This window comes from Euwallacea similis, chromosome 7, assembly GCF_039881205.1.
Source record: "Euwallacea similis isolate ESF13 chromosome 7, ESF131.1, whole genome shotgun sequence".
Lineage (NCBI taxonomy): Eukaryota > Metazoa > Arthropoda > Insecta > Coleoptera > Curculionidae > Euwallacea > Euwallacea similis.
Window position 1 is genome coordinate 1285413 of NC_089615.1, and position 16353 is coordinate 1301765.

A 16353-nucleotide genomic window follows, 5' to 3' on the forward strand; every position below is an offset into this window, starting at 1 on the left:
GTTATTTGGAAGACGGCCATGATGTATTTCACGGCCAACGTATTTTTTTCTAAATTTGACTGTTTTTAATAAATTAACGGCTCATTCCTAAATGAACATACGTTGTGTTTGGTATCAAAAAATTCAGGAATAAATAATCTTTTAAAAAATCACAATGACCCACCATGTTGCCATTTGAAAAACAGAAAATAAATGGGAAAAAACTGTTTTTCGGTATTTAAATTGCTTATGAAAGAAAAAGTTTTCAATAAAATAACAAATTAGTATTTTTCCCCATAATTCTGACTTAAAATTGTGCATAATACGTATACCTCAATGGCGTAGCTCGCCATGAAGAAATTAAAAAAAAAAATTTTATTTATGTATTTTTAGACTAAAAATGACCTCTAGATTCCAAAAAAGAAAACATTTATAGGGCATTATATTTGAAAATCGAAAGTTGAGGTAATTTCCAGTTGAACTGGAAGTGCTAGATAAACGTCATTAATGTCAATCAATCGGCTCTATTCTCATATAGCTTCTCTCCAAATTTGAACTTTCTAAGTTTAAAAACAAAGAAGTTATAGGGGCGAATCACTTTCTTGAATCACCCGGTATATCGAAAGGCGCTTCGTTTCCGATATACAGGGTATAAAAGGTTGGTTTCTGATGATAATTTTTTATTAATATTTCCGAAACCTTTCAAGATTAAAGAATGAAATTTTGTACTTTATTGTATCTTTTTGTGCTTTTTCTGAATCTTTAGAATGAAATTGCCACATTTTTCCAAGGACGGGTAATATAGGGGGAGTAGTGCTTAAAAAGTTCCTAAATTTTTTGTATTTAATTTTATTAACGATCTTATAGGAAAAATATGAAATTTGAAAATTTTTACATTAAAAGTTATTCAAAGTCGTAAGCTCTAATAGTTTTTGAGAAAATTTAGATTTACTAAATCGGTGAATACTATGTTTCATTAAATAAACATCAGATTTAAAATCCAATTGATTTTTAAATTAAAAAAATATATATATTTGACATTTCAGTAAATGACAGCATTTATTAATAAACTCTGGTGGTTTTTCGTTGTCATCGGAACAGTGTATAATTACAATTGTTATTAAAGAAAATGAATACGTTTTTAAATTAAATTTTAAATCGAATGTTTATTGTTTCTTATGCTGTCATGTATTGAAATGTCAAACATATTTTTTTGTTTCACATCAAGGCCAACTGAATTTTAAATATGATATTTATTTAATGAAACATAGTATCCATTGATTTGTTAAATTTCAATTGTCTCAAAAACTGTTAGAGATTTTGACTTTCAACAGGAGAATCTTTTTTATGTAAAAATCTTCAAATTTAATATTTTTCCTATAAAATCGTCAATAAAATTAAGTACAAAAAGGTTAGGCGCTTTTTAACCACTGTCCCCCTCTATTACCCGCCTCTGGAAAAATGTAATAAATTCGTTTTAGAGATTTAGAAAAAGCACAAAAAATTACAATAAAGTACAAAATTTTGTTACTTAATCTCGAAACGTTGCGAAAATTTTATTTAAAAAACCACCATCAGAAACCAACCTTTCTCACCCTGTATATTGAAAACGAAGCGCCTTTTGATATACATATGTTTATATGAAATTTTCATTATATTTTGGGACCTAGAATACGTGGTTGAATGTATGACACTACGTTCAGGAACACTTTATATGTATAGTTGTTAGAGTTAGTAGTTCGCACGCACATTTAGCAACGAAAATATCACAGTTTTTTTTGGGGAAACGAAGTTGTACCGAGCACAATATCTTGAGTCAACAAGTCGACGAGGGAAATGCCAGAAGGCGTAAGCGTAGATTAGGTCGACAACTATATTGCCTGAATTGGAAGACGTCATATTTGAATGGATTGCTAACAGAAAAGCAAAGTGTTTAGTTGTCCGTAGGGCTGATATTCAATCATTTATCCTTGCAATGGTATCACAGCTAAATATTGCTAGACGAATTCTAAACATAACAATACTGTTCAAGTTGAAAGAAAATTAAATGATTAAACGTACACTTGCTTTCAAGTTTTTTGTTGATGGTATCTACTTCTTTATGTACTTATTCTCGAACAGAATTGTTATGGATGAAACTGCAGTGTTTATCGGTTAAGCGTGTCAAACTATGGTTGATTACAAGGGTACTTCTGTGATCTACATTCCCTCCAATTTGTTTCGATGAAAAGAAAGTCCCCCCTCTAATCATCTCTAAGAGCAAGAAAGAGGAAATCAAACATTTTTCAGGTGTTGATATCCTTGAAACTGAAAAAGTGGGATTCACTTATCGTGTTAAAAAACCATAGACTTTCTTGCAGAAAGAACCATTGATCGAATAATGATTCCGCAGGAATGACTGTATATCTTCAAATTATTGACATTACAATAAACAAGTCATTTAAAGGTCATTTACATACGAAAATCAATGACTACATTGAAAATTAAATTGGGAAAAATCAATGCGGAAAGCCTAAACTATAACTTGTCGTTACTTGAATGAAGAATGCATGGAATGAAATAACCGATAGCTGTCTTGTCAATACTCTGCCAGCAGGCCACGCCAAGAAGAACTCATTTAAGGAGAGCGCTATTGCTTAACATGTGAAATTAGGGCCAATAGTCTTAAAGGAAATAAAGATACTGCAAATTCAGGCAGGAGTTCGTGGTCTGGAAATTCATGACGATATTCCAGAAAAAGACGACATTTTTTATTCTCATAATTTTGTTCATTTTTTGTATCTTTCGTAATAAATGATAAATAAATATATTTCTTGAACTTGAATAAATATTAATTATTGTGCATGAGAAATAAAACATACCCCTCAAACAAGTCCTAGCGCGTTTTTTGGAGCAAATATTTTTATAATATCGGGTCTTATTTTCGGGGAAACAACACTGTAGCAGAATTAGAATGGGGCTGTTATAGTCAAGTTATCCACAAAAACATTTTTTTATGGTTCCGGCTAAATCAGTCTTAGAAACAATGTTTTCCTCCCTTCATTTTATAAAAGGTTTATAAAACAACTAATTGTAAGACATGGTTACGCTATCAACAGCCAACAAGAGATACTACGCTCATCTAATCCCCCTAACACAACTCAAATTAAAACAAACTATGTAGACTTCTTTGAATGGTACATTTCCCAAATTTCAACTTCTTATCTCGGAAACTGTTAGAGGTATGAGGAAAAAAAATTGAAATTAAACTTAAACAACCTATTATCGGCCTTCAAACTTGCCGTCCGGATCATAATGATTCACTTTACAACCTAGGTGTGTAATATATTTTCAATCACTGATGATGTTGATATTTTTCTCGGATGGAATTAAAATTAATATAATACATTTTTTATTAAAAAAACCTCACGCGAAAGTTAACAAACTTATGTACTTTAATCGAAAGTCTACATAAGTCCTAACTTATAAAGAACAATATTAAATAACGAAATCTAAATTAGAATATGGACCAATATCGTTGATCTAAACTCGTCGCGCTTTCCACCAAAGAAACACATATCCAAGCAAATTAAAGCCGATTAAGAGAAATACCATATTCCAAATGTCGCAGCCTAAATTGTCCCCCGAAAATGAATATTGGTCCAAAACGGACGTCCCGTCCCTCAGGCAGGGGAGATTATCGTCTTCTCTATTATCGCAAGCTAAACATGCGGACATTCATTAATTTGTCAAAGTAATGTATTTAACGTGAAACCTTACTTATGTTTGTAATGCCCTGCCACTGGATAATGCTCAGAGATTCAGTGGAATACATCAGCCAAGAAAGATATCTTGACCACCCTATGACTGCAGGTATAGTTCTAAAAATATTACATAAAAAAAGCATAGTTTTGAATTTGGCTTCATACCCTCTCTTAATAAATAACCCAGAGGTTATCATAAGAACGTAGTCGAATGGAACCAAATAGGCCATGGCGCTGGGGACCGATTCAAAAGCACAAGAAAATAATATGCCTAAATTCAAATTTGATAAGAAAATTCATTGGAATTTTGAAGTACCCACCACAAGCACAGGAAACATTAAAGGTCAACACAGTTACTAGAGTGGTCATGAGGAATGCGTATGATGTTGCTCTGAGACCAGCCAACCAATAGGTGATGGAGGAAAATAGTATTGGTTCAATTATAAATCCTGGAAGCTGCAAATTTCAAGTCAAAGTTAGGTTTTTTTGAACTTTTTTGCCATATATAAGTGTATTACCCAAGCTATGATTCTAGAGACATAGTAAACCGCAGGATGATACAACCCACTTCTAAATTCCCTGAGAAATAACGGATGACTTTCAGGAAATTCTGCCAGGACATAATACGTGGGATTAAAAGTATTTTCAGCTACAAACATGAAAATTAAGCCCTGGATCGCTTGAATTCCTTTCTGGGTGTTAAAGCTTATATTGAAAAATGAGAGTCCCACTATTATGGCTATTGTCTACAAGACGAACATCCAAACCAAAAGTGTTTTGATACATAGAATTGGTTTCATACCACTCTTTGAAGAATTCGTAAACTCTGCACTGAAGGATTTTTGATTGAATCTTTCGACCATCGGTAGGTGAGCCAGAAGAGTTGCTGCCACCAGAAAGAAGGCTTGCTAGAAATCAAAGGAAATGGAACTGCTTTCCTTGTCTAAAAGCTCAGTTCTTAAAATTATTTCCTACGATACTTACAAGTTTTGTCTCAATTCGAACTCCCTTGGCTGAAAAATAAAGTTTTTAAAGTATTGAAGTCTCACATCGAGGAAATACCTCAGCTCTTCCCATGTGGAATTCATACTGGACTACGACCTCCACCTCTTTTGCGTAGTCACTAACTGTAAAATGATCGCAAATTTTCTTAACGGTCATCCTACTGTTGCTTTCATGACCAGGAGTCATTGCCAAGGTTTTTATAAAGAAATCTGCAGGACTGTAGGAAGAGGGGCAATTAAATCCCTGACTAAAAGAAAAAATAAAACTTTCTGCCAATTATTGGGTAATTTGAGTCCCTGACGTGCCTCTCAAAAAAGTCTATCGCACTGGCCCTTCCACCCATGTAAGCTATCCGCCCATCGGCCACCAAAATCAACTGTGTGAACATATCAAATATTACAGAGGATGGTTGATGAATGGTGCAAAGGACAGTTGTTCCGCTCATCGACATTCGACTCATAATACTCACAATCTTCTGAGCGGAGAACGAGTCCAGCCCTGTGGTTGGCTCGTCGCAAAATAGGATAGGAGGATCAGTCAGAAGCTGCAATCGATTTAAAAATAAATAAAGCTGTATCCTGGGAAAGTGGCTACTTAATAAAGTCCCTGCTTTTTTTCCTGATCTGACACTCCTGATCAATTTGTCTGGTAATTCATCAGTCATAACGGCGCTTGCCAGAGATTTATCACACTTGATATCCAGAAGGGAGCGTTTATCAGTCTTTCTAAGCGGAGGAGAGGGCATTTTTTATGTTACAGCTCTACAAGCTTTAGGAGGTTAAAGGAAATGAGGGAGATCGATAGAACAATGGAGGGACTTGTGAAACGAACAGAATGAGAACCCATGATTGTTTCTTATTAATAATTCAAATTTAAATGATTTTGAAATTATAAAGTAAGAGTTAACAGATAAATTAATAATAATTCGGAGAAGCCAAATTGTAACGCTGATTTAGGTCGCGAATTGATTTTAAAGGGCCAGATACATCTATATCATACAAAATGTCAAATCATACATCATACAAAATGTAATACAAAAGCGAAATAGATAGATAAAAAATTACGATTTCAGGGCCTGCCGCTTGACAAATAAAAAATGAATTGCATATAAGCTTGAAAATGAAATATTTGATCATAACATAACAGATTTCTATCCCTGTTAACTAAACTGAGCCGCTCTTTCGATTTGTTATTTCAGATCGAAATACGTTGTGATTTGAGAATCGGGTTCCCTCGTTCTTGAGCAGTTCTAATCGTAATTCATATAAGTATGCCGAAAAAAGGATCCGGATTCGTAATCCCGCTGCGTCTGAAAATCATTAAATATTTCTTTTTCAGAAGGGCTTGAAATAATTTTGAGAATTTCATTCACCACCAGTTCTAATTTTAAAAAATCAGGTATTTCGTTGCGCGCTTTAGGAGCACTTGTGTTTTTTTCATTCCAAATTGCATTCAACAACAAATAAAATTATATGATAATTTTTTACAATCAATTTCTATTAATTGGAAAGTCTGAGGGAGGGAGGTTCCTTCCAAATCTTGCAAGTTTAATTCAAGTCTACTAAAATTTCCAAAAAAAAACTATGCATCTCAGGTATCAATATCACCTTTGACCCATAGTGTATCATGACAGTTAAGATAGATCGTGACATAAAGGAGTTAACTTAACTCCGCTTAGTACTGTTCTCTGACCTCTGTGGCAAAAGCCAGTCTTTTCTTTTCCCCTCCTGATAGGCCTTTATATTGTCCTATCGCACCGATCCGGGTATTTCTACATTTTCTTAAACCCAACTGACCGAGAATTGCATCGATTTTTGTTGTTTTTTCCAACTTTGTTACCCTGCGATCTAATTTCAAATTAGCCTAAAACAATTATAGAAACATATAATTTTTGTGTGATTTATGCACTAAATTCATACCATAACATTCATGTGTTCAAAAACAGTCAAAGATCCTACAAATATATCATCTTGAGGCATAAATCCACATAAATGTTTCATATAGCTTCCTATAGGTCTTCCGTTTATCAGTATCTCTCCCTCTACGTGCATTTCACCTGAAATCTTAGTAGCATTTTTATTCAAAGGTACTTAAGTACTTTGAAAATAAGACCTGTTTGGCGATATCCTAAGGCGGCCATAAGAGTACTTTTGCCGGCACCACTAAAATAATACATATATCTTAAATTAAATTTAGTCAAAGTCCGGTTCTATAAAGAAGTTCCATGTTAACCTATGGGTAACCTTTGAGAGAAAAAAAATGCCTTTACTTTGTAAAAGAAGAAAGCCAGCCTGGTGTTAACTGTTCAAGTGCTAACGTTTGGTTTGATTAATTCGAATTCAATTTACAGAATTTTTATGAATTATGTAAAATTGTATTAACATATTCAGGTTTTTTTTTTAATACCAAAATTTAGCACACAAACAAGTTATTTTGGCCATGTTTACGTTTTTCCACCCTCTAACTCTGCGTTTGTACTGGTCCGCATGTTAACTTGCCACGAATGGAGTTTGAAAAGGAATCTGTTTCAACCCTCACTTATCTCAAGTTAACAAACGGGCCGTGGTTTATAAAACCGGATTTAGAGGTTCCCATAGATTCTCATAACTTTGGATAATGAAAAGATGTACCTAGCTCCCATTAACGCTGCCAAACTGCCAGCCTTTAGTGCTCCTGTAACTAAAAAATGTGGAGTCAGAGCTGAGCTTAGTAATTTCTTGATAACATATATGAGCAAGTGAGCACCAGAGCATGCGTCATAAAAATAACCTTCAACTCGGTCTGTAGGTTCTAAACCAGAAATGCGTGAGACATAGTATAAACGATATGAGGTATGCAGTAATTACTGGTTGGAGGTGTAAATCCCATCGCATACCAAAGATGCATGAGACGTAAGACATGCAACATGATGTGTGGAGTAAATATTGTTTTGGGTCATATGGCGTTCATGCAGATTTCCTTTGCAGCTGGGCTCAGATTCAAATGTTGATATTTACAAAATTTTTACCTTATTTTTGCTATAAAATGATCTTACAAGTTGCACACAATGTCTTCGGTTCAAGGGAAGTGGAAGACTTCCAACGTTTTTCCCCTATTTGGAAAGCAACCCCAAAAACCTGTTAAATTTAATTTCTCGAAAAATACGACGCATGCATTGGTGCCAAAACTGAAATCAACCATAGAAAAATTACCACTATTTATGATCCTCTTGTGCACTTGCTTTCCATTAACTTTAGTTCGCGCAGACACAGAAAGATCATTCCACGCTAAGGTTACGCCTTCTTCCATGGGAGACCATTTTGAATAACTTCTGGTTCTCTTAATTAACGAAATGCTAGTTTCAAGATTTTCACAATCATCCTGAAATAATAATTAGCTAACATCTATACCTGTAATGTATGTCCAAAACGTACGGAAATCCCTTTCCATACTTATTCTTCTTCAGAGCAGTATCTTAATCATTAATATGTATCTCCTTTCAACAACAAATGCATGCCATTCCCGAACATCCTGTATATAAAATAAGTACGGGTTGGATCTTACCATTGAACCCTCATTTTGTGAGGAATCGTCTCCATTAGTGGGTACCAAGGGTAACAACTGAGTGCTATGCTGAACAGGTATTAAGAGTCTCCGTGTTTCAAACATTAGGACCATTTGCACAATTTCACTACTCTTATTTCTTTCCACGTGTTATGAAATTTAAGACAATATGAAATTGTAATACATGAAATAGTGGTTTGTGGAGGAGTATCAAAGAAACCTTTCAGTTATGATTATTAAATTAACACGGGTATTATGAATTACAGGTAGAGAGCTGCATGTAGGCCATGTAAAGTAATACTTCCTGATAACCAGTAGCGTAACAATTTAATGTAAAATTATATCTTAAGGAATGTTAAAGAAAATCATTAGAATTGGTAGATTTTGTGTCAATATTTCATAAGTTACTACCGTATTCCCTGGTAATTATTTCAGGATTAAATTAAAAGGATCAATAATGTGTTATCTACACTGCATTTAGCCAGAAGTGAAGTATAGCGTAATACATGCTTTGCTAATGAAAGAAAACTAATCTTCATTTAAATAGCAGCGGAGATACTTGAGCATTCAAATAAATCTCATTTTTAGATATATCTTTTTGTATATAAAAATACTGTGGTACTATGAATAGTAGGTTAGTCAAAAGTGAGAATCAAAATTATTCAAGAATAATGATTTTTGAACGTGGTTAACTGTTTTGGATTGTGGAGAATTTCGTAAATATTTATTCGGGAAGATTTTCGGTCCCCCAAACTCAAAATTCTCCTCATCAATGACCCCATCCAGTCGAAAGCTCGCTTTTAATGGAACCAATTGAAACTTTTGGATCAATTAGACATTTAATAAACTACAACCGCAGCAACACTCAGGAATGAAATTACGTCAAGTTAATTCAGTCTGAGTCAACGACGCATAAAGTAAAACAAAATTTAACATTTTTCATTTACTAAAGTCAACAAGCAACAAAACATTATCAATAAGAAGCTGTTTTTGGCTCTGCGTCATCAAACGTTTTCCACAGCAAGGCAATATAAGCGGCAAATCTAAAGAGAACGATGAGTCCACATAGACACAGAATATCTCCAACAAGATGATCCTGCAAAAGAGGATTTTCTTGATTGCCACTGAGGCCAAAGTGATCGTATTAACTCACTGGTTTAAAGTTGTAATATTCTAAAACAACTTGCCCATCTTTCGGACAAGTTGAATTTCCCGGTGGACACTGAATATCTGTGACGTTTTCCCACTGATTGACCAGCAGCGCTTCGTTGCCATATTTAAACCAAGAGAGGTAGGCGAGCCATTCAAAATATATGGGAATGGACCTGTGCGGAATAAGAGTCGTTATTTCAATAAATTAATCACGGATACTTCTACTTACTCAATATTTAATAGAAACCCCCCAAAAAGTAGAAAAGGGATGAGAAGAGGGGGTCCAACAGATAAGGCCATTGAGATAGTTGAAGATGCACAGGAAATTAAGTAGCCTGAAAACGACGGTTACTGAGATAAATCAAAAACAGAATAAAACCTGTTTTGCGAATTAGACATAAAAGAAATGTTATTTTAGATGAAAAATCGTAAAAGAGGAAAACTGTTCAAGACCCCGCGAAGCTTTAGTAGAAAGTTAGTTGAAATTCTTTTTTAATTACTTCGGGTACCGGCTTTCCCCAAAGGGCCTTTGTTAAAGCCGGCTTGAAAGAGAGAGCTAAATAAGGGCATGCAAATCCTGAGTAAATTTACCCTCCCTTACCTCTTGTAAAAAGTACAGGCTGTTATCTTAAAAATGATATCCCTCGTACAACGTATAGGCTAAAGGGCGATGTATTGCAATATAGAAAACACTGTTGTTGAGGCTACCTCATAGGCATAAAAATCATAAAGGATTCATGGAACATAAAAACGACATATATCGAGGAGGTCGTCCCAAATGTGGTGTTGAAAACACTCTAAATTCAATTCCGTTTATTGTGAGAGTAATGTTGAGTTGTTAGAAAAGCAGAAACAAGATGATACAATACAAGGCTTTTATGCTGTTTGTATGGAACAACAGCGCCAGAGATCTCGTTAATGACTGCTTCCAAGTGTTTAAATGTTTAACTTACCAAAACTTGTCGCAACATTTGCCACTAATATTATAACTGCACATGCAATAAAGAACCTTGGCATTTCACTATTCAACCCAATTAAGAAATAACAGATTGATATGAATAAAATCGGCAGAAAAACAAATATGGGAATGTCAGCCAACGTTTTCCCTAAAAAATATACGTCAGTCCTGTACATTCCGTTCTTGTGTTCTCTAAGGAAAATGGGTAGTTCCGCTGAAAATACCTAAAAGATTATACGTTAAATGTTCAACGAGTACAAACTCGTTATAAGAGAAACGTACACTGATCACCGCAAATACGTTCTGGAAAGTCATGTTGGTGAGAAACATGAAAATGGCACCGTTTATGTTCATAACGCCGTCTTGGTTAATTACCTGTCCGTAATAAATTGCGCCTAGGACCAAGGAAACCAGCTGAAATTATTAATAATAAATGAGCAAATCACTTTTTATGGAGATGTTCAGGCTTGGAGCAATTTTTTCCAAGGATGAATTGAATTTGGAGCAATCGTTAACATCTTAAGTACCTATTTAAGATTTAAGATATAACCTGCAATATCAGATATGTACGTAAAAACTGAATGCTTCGGAAATAGAGATTCTAAGAAAACAGACCTACAGAACATATATACTTGGGTTTCAAATTCTGAGTAAACGATGGTATTATACTAAGAAGAAAAAATATTGAAATTCTTCATTGAAATTATGAGTATTAATGTATGTCTTGTAAAAAAAAACAGAAAAATCTAATTAAGAACACAAGGACATTTATATCTACAACTAACAAGAATAATTATACTCATTTTCATTTTGCGGTTCACTCCCGACAAAACAGGTTTAGAAATCAATAGGCTGCCGAACTTGATATCGGCAATTAATGCAAGTTAATAAAATATATAATGCATACTCACTATTTCACTCTTCATTCGTGTGTTTTGTAACCTTTTTTCTATAAAAACTTCCATAATTTTAAAAGACGAGTCAAAATGAAGCATAATTTAAAAGTGTATGAATCACATTTAGTTAGAGAAACGGCACTGACATGAAACAGGCGCCTTTGCGCATCCATGAAAAGTAATTTTACAGTTACTATATTCAAATTAATAAAATTATTTATTCATTTATTCCATATGTGGACTTTGACTCACATTTCAAAACCAAATCTCATATTTTGCTTAATTTCATCAATGATTTACTGTATATTGTGGCTATTTCATTTTCATACATTATCGCAAACTAGATTTGCTCACAAACGATACTCACTATAGTTTGAAAAAGTCGCACCCGAACCATTAAAGGCTCCTTTATAATGCTTAGCCAAGATCGCCACAAAACTGCTCTAAACTGTGCGCACCAAGAAGCTTTGTAAGGACTTACATTGCCATTGTTCCCATTTATCCAAACTTCAGTGTCGTTATGTCTTAAAAATTCCCCTGACTAAAATGTATTAAATAATTAACTTAACACTGAATTGACAGCAAAATCACCATCATAGCTGAGTCTAGAGCGACCTTTATTCCCACTTCAGACCTGTGAAATTTGTCACAAATCATATTCACAGCGTTCCTGCATGGCTCCTCATTTCCAGGCACAATTGCCAGGAGTTGAATGAAGTAGTCAGCAGGGTTGTAGTTTTTTGGGCAAGGTGCGTCTAATCTGAAGTAAGAGAATGTGAACAATCATCACCTTTACCAAACACTACCAAGTAACTACGCACTCTTTGAAAAATATGTCGGCAGCTTCAGGGGTGCCTAAAAATGCTATCCGGCCTTCAGCCATTAGTAACAATTTATCAAACATGGCATAGAGTTCGGAGGATGGTTGGTGTATGGTGCAAATTATGGTTTTTCCGGCATGCGCCATGTTTTTGAGGGTCTGGACCACATTTAGAGCCATGAAAGAGTCAAGGCCTAGGATTTGTAGACTTATAAAATTAATTATGCAAGTTTCATATTAAAAGACAATAAATAACCAGATGTGGGTTCATCGCAAAACATTAATGATGGATTTGTTAAAACTTCTGCAGCAAAGGACAGTCTTTTTAATTCTCCACCGGAAATCCCTTTCAGTCTTCCCGGGATCCCAATGCACGTGTTTTCGCATTTTGATAAAGTCATCTAAAACCGAATTTTAAGCTTTTATTTCCGGTTGGATGTTGCGTTTTTTTAATAATTTTTTTAATTAATTTGTAAGATTTTGAAAGTTTGACTGAGTGTAACCAGTGGTCATTAAAACATGTATGAATATTCTACAGTTCGAGTTTATAGTTAGACCAAATAAAACAGACACGCTCAGTTAAATCTAGATTCGTATTTCAAATGATACACGATACACGTAAGTGTTCGCTTGAAGCAGTATGTACTGAAAAAGCAAATTTAATGATGCATCCAAAACAAACAAAATTGTTTTTTTTTACACTTTGTTTGTCTCTCCGAAAGTAATCGGAGGTTTTAAAACGTACTTTCAGTAACAAAATGCAAACTTTTCCCCTAATTTATCGGAATCGAATACCATGTAGTAACAAGAGTTTATTAATTAGTGTGATTGGAATGAAAATGTATATTTCACGTTTTAGTAACCAGTGTGGCGAAATCAATATGGAATTTTACATCGGCGTTTGCGAGAATTCAAACGTTCAATAATGATAACGCACCTCGTTTATCACTTCTTCAACCCTTTGCATTCTTTCGTCATAGGAAATGTGTTTATCCATCCTAACAAGTGCCTAGAAAAAAAATACAAAGAATATATAAAAAAATAGAAAAAACCGTTAATATATGAAGGATTGTAACCATAATGCTGTTCCACCTTGTTAAAAATGTGGCGTTGCCATGGAAATCAATTATTTTACCTCTGGATGAATAATGAGCAGTGGCAGCTGCCAAATTTTACATACCAGGGAGGTTAGAAATCTTATAAATCTAAAATTTCTAATCTCACTATATGGAATATTGACACATCCACTAGACGCTAATCAATGGCGGCAAAATTAGGCACTAATCAATAGCAGCGAAATTAGACGTTTATCTCCGATTCCCGATAATTATTTACTGAATTCCAATCTTTCTAGATGCTTAGTCGAAACAGTTTCTTCATTTGTACTGCATGCCATGTCCTATTTCAAAAGTGACTCTTTTACTGACGTCGATTCATAAACTTAGTGAAATAATGTAACAAACTTATTGCCTTAAATTTCGAAATAAGGCAGCTAGGTCAAGACATGTCAACTTTGTCAAGAATGTAAACAAAGACGCCTTATTGTCTGTTTTGATGTACCAATTTTTAAGTTCATCCATATTTTTACTGATAAAATTAACATGGATTGTAAAATTAATGTCTAACATTGCAAGGCAGAGCACAGACCTGAATTCATGAGTCGCCATAGCAATTGTGCATTGCTTAAAAATTCCGTGTTCTTTTTCCCAATAGTGCAGTAACTGTCGCAAAAGAAAAATTAGTTTTATTCTATGAACTGTGCAAAAAACTGTAAATTTATATCGACAATATAAAACCCAGTCTGGTGTATCTCATTTGTTGACCGGGAAACACCATTAACAACACCAAAAAGATTATTTTAATTGTAAACAGATGATTTTAAAAACGGACGTGATCTTCTATATGCCGTAATCGAATATTCATCTGGTCTGCTGTAAAAAGTAAATCCCGAATCTAATAGCCTTTTCAATTTACGCTCTCAGAGCGCTCCGTGGTTGCTCTAAGAGCGATGTTTGCGTTCAATTTAGGGTCATATTATTACTATATTGTATTAAGTTTAACTCCAAGCTAATTTCCATATAAACGTTGGAATAGAACCTGGGTATTGGCCAGATTCTTAGTTTTCATAGCCACTGACTTGACATTATAGTTAACAGCATATTAATAACTTGACCCTTAAGAAACGCCGATTCAATGAGTTCGAACTACAGTTGTTGAATACACGTCCAGAATATTCAAAATTGCCTAATACGCCATATTTTAAATTATCATTGCACAGTGTTACTAGCCACCATTTTGGTGGTTAGCCATTTGGTGCACGTCTAAATACAAATGATGGAAGTGGGTTTGGGAATTCGGAGTCAGAGAAAAGGGTCCAGCAGTCAAGATTCAGACAATGCCGTAAGCAGCTTCTTTGGGATTGGAATGATTCCTACGGGGCCGATATTTGAGATTAAGCCCTGGAGTCTGTCGGTAGACGACAAACGATTAGAGACTTCCAGATCCTAGATTGGAGTCTTGATACACACCAAAGGAAGGTTCAGAATTTGGTTTAAAAATTCCAGGAGTAAATTTAAGAAAAAGAAGTTGATGATGGTAGCAAGAAGTCGAAACGTCCGATATGATATATAATAGTATCGCATTTTAGAGGGCAAAAAGCGGTACAGACGAGAATTCGCTCAATGTTCACATTCACACGAGACTAAGTGTAGATGTAGGTAGGGAATCTCGCATTCACCAATATGTCGAAGAAGTGGAAATCCATAACTCTAATTTAATCGAACACATGATTTTCACCCGGGAAACTAACTTGCTGCTCCTTTAAACTCCTCTTACCTGAAACTTCAAATGTTCTTTAACGGTTAAACTTCCAATGAACAATTCGTCTTGTTGGACGTAGGCAGATAGACTTGTCAACGCTCTAGAATTAATGGGTGTCCCGTTAACACATCTTGTTCCTGTTACCGTAATGTTTTTCGGTGAACGAAAAGTTAGGGCGTTAAGAAGAGTTGTTTTTCCTGCTCCACTTGAGCCTAAAATTGCTAGTAATTCTCCTGGATAAGCAATGCCGCTAACTGGAAAATTAGAAACGCGAACATGAGACAACTAGTTTGCATCCTAAATATGTATTTCTTACCGGTTTTAAGTAAATGCTTTTTGTATGTGCTTTCGCTGGTGGTTTTTCTACAGCACATGCACATCAAAGAGGAGTTATTTTGGGGGGCATCATTGCTGGCAAAAACGTTTATTGAGCTCCACGAATAAATTATCCGTTCCTCGGCCGGAACGGGCTTTATGCTAGAAATAGCTGGATCCACTGAGGTTCCATAGATGGGTAAGCGGTACGTAGTGGAGTCTGTGGAGCTATTGCCACTCTGCAATTATAATGCAGCAGCAATTATTAATAATGAGACTAATTAGGAGTACTTACATTGCTATCATCGGTGCTAAACCCATTTTTCGGAAATAGGGGGGTAGTTTCGTCTCCTGGCATGTTTTCGTTACTTTTTTTTAGTCACGAAAATCCAGTCATAACTTCACAGTCATAAATACGATCAACAATTAAGGCAGGATTTTGATGCCACTGTTGAAATGTTTTAGACGAATATTTAAATATTTGTTCACCCACAGATACGGTTTTATCTTCAAGGCTTGAATTTCACAAAGGTAAGAGCTGAATGTGTGCTACATTTTGAAGCAATAGGATTATAGAAAATACTAGACCTCGGGTAAATTCTTTTGTAAACTGATATTTATCCTCTAGTAGACAGAGAGAATTCATTGATCATATTGGTTATTGATACTTGCAATGAAACTTTAACGGTGACCTTGCCAACGTTGGTGTACATTATATGAGCGAAAAATTATTAATAAGGGGCGATGCACTTTAACATGGTGCATTTGTTAATTAGATTCGTGAAGAAATGTCGGTCAATTGCTAGGTCTCTATAAACTACTCGCCGAATTATAAACGCACCGGCATTTTTTAGCCTATTTGAATAGCTCTATCTTCCCTCTTCATCGTTCGATTTAAATTGATGGTCTTTCGAAAGCTCATTTTTTGTAGAATCAGCATAAACCAAGAAAGTAAAAGTGTCACAAAAAAGTAAAAATCTTTGTATCTTTAATAGAAGCGAGTTTTTTTTTAATTCTTTTTATAATACACTGCACGTCTAGATGGAATTTACGTCCAAACCTGTTTAGTAGATTTTTGTTAAGGTGCGAAAAAAAAATCACATACATTTTTTTTAGTGTCGT

At 34.7% G+C, this 16353-nt stretch overlaps 2 protein-coding genes across 2 annotated transcripts; both read right to left on the bottom strand.

Annotated features, from left to right (window-relative positions):
* Positions 1–3455: 3455 nt before the first annotated feature.
* On the bottom strand, positions 3456–8506 carry st (scarlet). The gene is made up of 15 exons (XM_066391621.1): positions 8271–8506; positions 7919–8087; positions 7358–7406; positions 6840–6889; positions 6647–6783; positions 6420–6590; positions 5029–5271; positions 4785–4970; positions 4707–4735; positions 4525–4630; positions 4241–4468; positions 4043–4178; positions 3888–3993; positions 3739–3839; positions 3456–3680 (listed from the first exon to the last, which is right to left on the bottom strand). Exons 1-15 carry the CDS (start codon positions 8382–8384, stop codon positions 3502–3504), a joined length of 2004 nt encoding a protein of 667 aa, XP_066247718.1. The 5' UTR covers positions 8385–8506; the 3' UTR covers positions 3456–3501.
* A 730-nt stretch (positions 8507–9236) lies between these two features.
* Positions 9237–15957, bottom strand: LOC136409792 (protein white-like). Its single transcript, XM_066391578.1, has 13 exons — positions 15527–15957; positions 15233–15470; positions 14932–15170; positions 13034–13105; positions 12353–12497; positions 12098–12290; positions 11868–12036; positions 11644–11817; positions 10663–10794; positions 10376–10604; positions 9652–9757; positions 9424–9595; positions 9237–9366 (listed from the first exon to the last, which is right to left on the bottom strand). Exons 1-13 carry the CDS (start codon positions 15587–15589, stop codon positions 9244–9246), a joined length of 2055 nt encoding a protein of 684 aa, XP_066247675.1. The 5' UTR covers positions 15590–15957; the 3' UTR covers positions 9237–9243.
* Positions 15958–16353: the final 396 nt, after the last annotated feature.

Bases quoted from the DNA above. Each gene is read 5' to 3' on its own strand.
- st (XM_066391621.1), bottom strand. From the start codon at position 8,384: ATGGTCCTAATGTTTGAAACACGGAGACTCTTAATACCTGTTCAGCAT. The intron at 4,631-4,706 runs GTAAGTATCGTA...TTTGATTTCTAG, and splicing joins TTCGAATTGAGACAAAACTT to CAAGCCTTCTTTCTGGTGGC. The intron at 4,179-4,240 runs GTAATACACTTA...TGAAATTTGCAG, and splicing joins TCTCTAGAATCATAGCTTGG to CTTCCAGGATTTATAATTGA.
- LOC136409792 (XM_066391578.1), bottom strand. From the start codon at position 15,589: ATGCCAGGAGACGAAACTACCCCCCTATTTCCGAAAAATGGGTTTAGC. The intron at 13,106-14,931 runs GTAAGAGGAGTT...TTTTTTTTCTAG, and splicing joins AAGAACATTTGAAGTTTCAG to GCACTTGTTAGGATGGATAA. The intron at 12,291-12,352 runs GTTATTTATTGT...TACAAATCCTAG, and splicing joins TTGCGATGAACCCACATCTG to GCCTTGACTCTTTCATGGCT.